General features: G+C 45.7%; 1 protein-coding gene across 2 annotated transcripts in view; it reads left to right on the forward strand.

The window, feature by feature from the left end:
* Positions 1-5,506, forward strand: part of LOC103897582 (dual specificity protein phosphatase 13-like) — a 24,627-nt gene that overhangs the window by 17,546 nt on the left and 1,575 nt on the right. For both annotated transcript variants that reach the window (XM_009277638.2, XM_009277639.2), the window contains 2 exons: positions 3,080-3,287; positions 4,407-4,627. In XM_009277638.2, coding sequence (XP_009275913.1) covers positions 3,127-3,287; positions 4,407-4,627 — 382 coding nt within the window. In that variant the 5' untranslated portion in view covers positions 3,080-3,126. The remainder of the gene's footprint in view (positions 1-3,079; positions 3,288-4,406; positions 4,628-5,506) is intronic.

Consider the following 5,506-nt stretch of genomic DNA (forward strand, 5'->3'; position numbering starts at 1 on the left):
TTTCGTTTTTTTTGTTTTTAACCCCAAAAAAAAAAAAAAAAAGAAAAAAGAATCTAATGAGATGGTCTTTAGATACTTCCAGGCTACAGTTTAAAAGAAAAGTAATCCTATCTAACTTGCATGGTCTAGATCTCTGCAGAAAACGTTAGTGGCCTTGTAAGACAATTTTTATTTTTTTTCCCCAGTTACAGGGGCTCCTGCCCTCCTGCAGTCACTGGCTGCTTCCAACTAGAGCAGCTTCTGGGAGCCACCCAGAGGGAGCAGCTTAGAGAAATGTAATCAGTGGCAGCGCTTTTGCTAGCTTTGCAGTATCTTAAAGTAGAAGGGGTGGGGGGGAAACCCTCAGCAAAGTCCCTGGCCTTCAATTAAAAAATTCTTATTACTTTCCTCATTAGTCCAATCATCTGGTATAGCTATTTCCAAGCTTACCCCAAAGGCCCTGCAGAGCAATTCAATTTCAAGGCCAGCGCAGCGCAGGACAGAGCGGTGTGCTTGGGAGGAGCTATGCTTCGTGTTGACACGAGGAGCTCATTTGTCTGGCATTAGTCATGAGAAGCAAACGATGTTGACGCACTTTTTGGAAGGAGGATTGCTGGATGAAAGGGAGCTCTGTTGCAAAGCACCTCCCTGGCTGCAAAGGCTGGAGTCGCCTGCTAAGTTTCACCAGCACCAAAACGACTCAGTTCTTGGAGAACCTCCTCAAAGTCAGGTCTTGAACAAGAGGCCTCGCAATGTAATTCTCTCTGCTAATCACCTCTTTCCCTCTCTCTGCTAATCATCTCCATTACTGTAACTAGCTGACAGGCTACAACAGAAGTTTAAAGCAGTGGGGGCTAGGAGAACTGAAAGTTTAGTATCCATCTGCTCACCTCCACAACTTCAGCCTTTAAACATCTGCAGTGATTGAGCCAGCCACGCTCCTTGAAAATGAGCCTGTGGCCGTATGAATCTCCTGATGTAGAAGCTGTATTATCTTTTTCTTGATTTCCTTTTACTGCTCCAGCTTAACGTTCTGTATCAGTGAAAGTACAAACAGGTCATCATGACAATGCTGGCAGTAGCTCCTGAGCACAGTGCATGACTTTTGCAAGGCAGTAAAACTTGTAGGGCAATGCACAATACCTTTTCCTGTGCTATTCTTCATGCTAATCTGTGCTGGGATCGCACAACATACTCCTTTACCAAAGCTCTTGGTGTTATGTTATCTGCCCTGAAAAATTCCTAGGCTTTTATCCCTATATTCCTCTCTGCTTCCCTGCAGTTGTTCTCCTTCACCGTTAAAAGTAAAACCAGTCAGCTTTTTTTTCCATCTCTCCCATCATTTTTATTGTGCTTTTCATATTTTGCTTATTAGGTAGTTACCCTAGGGAGACTTCCTTTTTATTGGAACATGCAAAAAGCTGTAACTGCTCTTAATATTTGTGGGGAGGAGGAGGGAGAAGGGGGCAGGGGAAGCAAATTTAGGCCGAGGTCACAGAAATATATGTGGTGTGTTCAATGATACGCCTTGCATCATCTCTACTTCTTTTTCCGTAAGCAACATGATATTCTCCCTTGCTTTCTGCTTGTTCCCCAAATCAGCCTACACTGTTAAAAATAACGTACCTGGATGTTTGGACAAAGTTGTTGTGGTTGCTTTAGGAGCAACGTCCATCAGGCTGCTGCTGCTGTGGGGCAGGGGACAGGCTAGATGACTTCCAAAGGTCCCATCTGCACTTGTTTTCTAGAATCGCTGTGAAAATAAACCCAAACTCTAGATTTAGGCATTCAGGCATTAGAGTGAAAGCTGATGCCACATCAGAATGAACACTGGCCACGCCACTTTGGGAAGAGTTCTAGCATGGCTCCCACATTGATAATAGCTTTAATACCAACAAGCAACCAAACAAAGCTCATCAATGTTCTCTGGGGGCGAGAACAGCAATACAGGATAATGAGATCCTGGCAGGAGAAATGCTCCTAAAGTCTCAGAGAAGGGACTGCTTGGATATCTTTGAACTCTTGCTCTTGACTGAGCCCTGCTTCAGGCTGGACCGGCTGGCCTGAGCTTCCTGGCTCTAAACCAGCAGGCAACATTGCAAAAGGGATGCCCATATTCCACCGCATGGTCTGTGAGGGAGCAAAACAGCGCTAGATGGGATTTTCAACAGGGCAACAAAGCCAGAACTTTCAGCTCTCTAATTTCCCAGAATTCAGATGCTCTTTTTTCTCACATCCCAGGTAAGTACCCTACCCCTCAGACAAGAGAAACAGCCTCTCTCTGCAGGCAAATAGCTATCACATTATTTATACAAAGTGGAACAGCCCCCAGAGGAGAGGCTGAGACAGAGAGACGCAAGTATACCAGTATAGCTGAGTGTTCAGGGGTATTCACCTGAGAGAGAGAAAAAACTAGTTCAAATTCTCATTTCTATTTATATACAAACAGACATATGTATAGATAAGTATATATACATGTGAAAATCCCTTTATATGTATACATATATGTATATGTAGGTGTATACATGTGTTTAAATACATCCCTATAAATGAAAGTTGTACGCACATATATTTTATATATGTATACTATGTGAATACGTCTTACACATCCTAAGATTTTCACCTTGGCCCTGGATGCTTTGTAAGTGTAAGTCAGTCCAATGATTCATTCTTTCAAAAACTTCCAGTTCTAACTAACCAGAATCAAGTGCACACAAACACTTTGATAACTCTCCAACATAAAGTACTGGAGCTTTCCTGCATACACTCATCAGCGCTACAGTAACAGAAATCATACCTGCACCTACGAGGTTCAGCCACTGCTGCATTCGGGTGGCACAGGACGTTCTTTTTCAACAGCGTTACTTGACAAGAAATTAAACCGTACCGTCTTATGCTGCTGCTTTTTCAGGGGATGAATTACATGCCTGTAGAGTCCTACCACAAGTCAGTCCCACTCTATGGATGCTTTTAGCAACACCTGCGGGCCCTGCTGCACACACCAGTTATAATAATGTAATGCTATTTGAAGGGTAATGAACAGGACTACTTTCTGGGGAATATTATTTCTGTATGAAAATTTCCTCTTAACTCATTTCAGAAAAGCTGTCTCTGATATAGCCCGGGTGCGTGCAAGAGAGGAGCAAGATGCCTCACACCAGAGACTCTTCATCTCCGACTAGCAGCGCAGGGAGCAGAGCTTCCTATGAAACACCAACGCTATCAGACCTCCAGCGGCTCTTTTGGTTCAGAGGAGGGTCTGATAATCATGTGGACCAAGTCTGGCCAAATATTTACCTGGGAGATGCGTAAGAACATACAGTCCTATCATTAAGCTGTTATCGGTCCCTGGGAGGAGGAGGAAGGGGTGTGGTACACTGGGGAGCAGCTTTTGCCTCTGCAGGAATGTTTTTGCGATACAGGCTTCCAAAACTGATAACATCCTTATGTCAACAAAAATACGACATACAAAATGGTGACTTAGTCATAGTGTGTCTGAGTTGGGTTTTCTGTGTTCTGTGAACCACAGCGGATTTGGCAGGGTAAGAATTATTTGTATTCCAGACAAAAGTCCTTAAAGAACCCATCCCAATTTGGTGTCAACTCTGGGATGTGTTATCTGCCCTGGGAACTGTGCTTTAAGGCAGCAGACAAGAGCACAGTAGCCTTCACACTCAAATAGGAGTAGCAGGACCAAGAGCCAGATGGAGGAGAACCCAAATGAATTATACAACAGGGATTTTGCCAGTCCAAATCCAAACTTTCTTTCAAAGATGGTAAAACTGAAAATATCAAACAGGAATTTTCATGCAAATACCTTATTCTTGCGACCACTTCTATTTATTGCCATTTCCTTCTATTTGGATTGCTGCAGATTACATGGATCACCAGCTCATTTTTCCCAACTCCTCCTCCTCGTGAATACATCAGTTAAGGATCACAGTTTTGTGGAATAACTTCAGTCCCAGTCTATGGTGGGAAGGGGGGAGAGCCTGGCTGGTGAGCACGATGCAGCCGCTTCATGTCCAAACCAGGAACGAGGTGCTGCTGCAACTGTGTGGGTTCTCACCCTTGCGACCCATGCACGCTATGAATGAAAGATTAGCTCTAGAATTTGCTAAACATCTATTTAAAGGAAAATCTTGACCACTTTATACAGTAAGCCACGTTCCCAGGGATTAACTGCTGGGAAGCATTTGCTTAACTAACAGTATCCCACCGGCAAGTCTGTGCTCTTGCTGCTCTCCGCAACACCATATCACATTTTTCATGTGCAAAGCACTATAGTGCTTCTCGAAATTTGCTACTCTGTAAGAAGCTGCAGTTCCTGCATCCTTCCCTCGCGGGAGCAGGCACTAACTTTAAACCATGCTATTTTAGCAGAGTGTTAGGAGTGTTGCCAATGAGCCCTTCATGTCTTTCAACAGGTGGGCTGCTAGGAGCAAAACTACTCTTCAAAGCCTCAACATTACTCATATCCTTAATGCAGCAGATGGGCCATATAGCATCAACACAGGAGCCAAATATTACAAAGATCTGCAAATAGAGTACTACGGAGTAGAAGCATTTGATGATCCTTCCTTTGATTTAAGTATCTTCTTCTACGATGCTGCCAATTTCATAGGCAAAGCCTTAAACACTTCAGGAGGTAAGAGGGAGGCAGAGAAGCTTTCGGAGGAAGTTTCAGCACGAGCCAAATGGCTTCTCCTTGCAGTAACAGGCAGCCAGCAAAGCTCAGATCCGGCACACGGTTTGAGAAGGCACACGCAGAACCGCCGCGCGTAGGATGGGAGAAGGGCGCCTACGCCATGCACTGCAGGGAAGGTGGCCGTGGCCAGGTCCCTGGGAGCTGGGGAAGGCTGGCTGCCCCAAGCCCAGCACGGTGGGAGGACGGGCCAACTCTAGGAGCAGAGCGAGAGGGAAGGGCAGAGGTTATGGCACTGCGGGTGCTCCCCCGCGGGTCCATCCTGCAGGAACTGGCAGGATCCGCGTGCCTCCACACGCACCTCGCAGCCCTGGCACACCGGCACGGGCTCCAGCCCGGCGATCCTGCCCCCCCCTGTACCGCAGCCCTGCTCCCGCTCCCGATGCACTCAGCTGGGAGCAGCGGCACTTCAGCGCTGGCTTAAATGCTTCACATGCTTAAGTGCTTCGCAGAATTGGAGCTTTGTTCAGACTGTCTATTAAGCTAGAGAAGCAGCAGAAGTTAATGAACTAAGTCAAAAACTACGAGCCTGACCCACAGCCTGCTGAATTTTTGTCAACAGAGTTTGGATTATGGCCTAGTTATCATAATTTCCATTTGTTCCAGAGTTTGCTCTGACTCTGGCTGCAAGATCTGCTGCTTTCACTGGAGTGCTTTATTAAACCCTCAGTTATAGCTCACACTGGGCTGCTGAGATACAGTAAATTATGAGTGCATTTTTACAGGCAGACTGTCCTACAGAGTTTATGGGACTTGTCAGTCATCACAGTCAGGGCTGGGCCAAAATTTTTTGCCAAAACTGGTTTCCCCCCCCCCCCCTCG

This window comes from Aptenodytes forsteri, unplaced genomic scaffold, assembly GCF_000699145.1.
Source record: "Aptenodytes forsteri isolate BGI_AS27 unplaced genomic scaffold, ASM69914v1 Scaffold15, whole genome shotgun sequence".
In the NCBI taxonomy this organism is placed as follows: Eukaryota; Metazoa; Chordata; class Aves; order Sphenisciformes; family Spheniscidae; genus Aptenodytes; species Aptenodytes forsteri.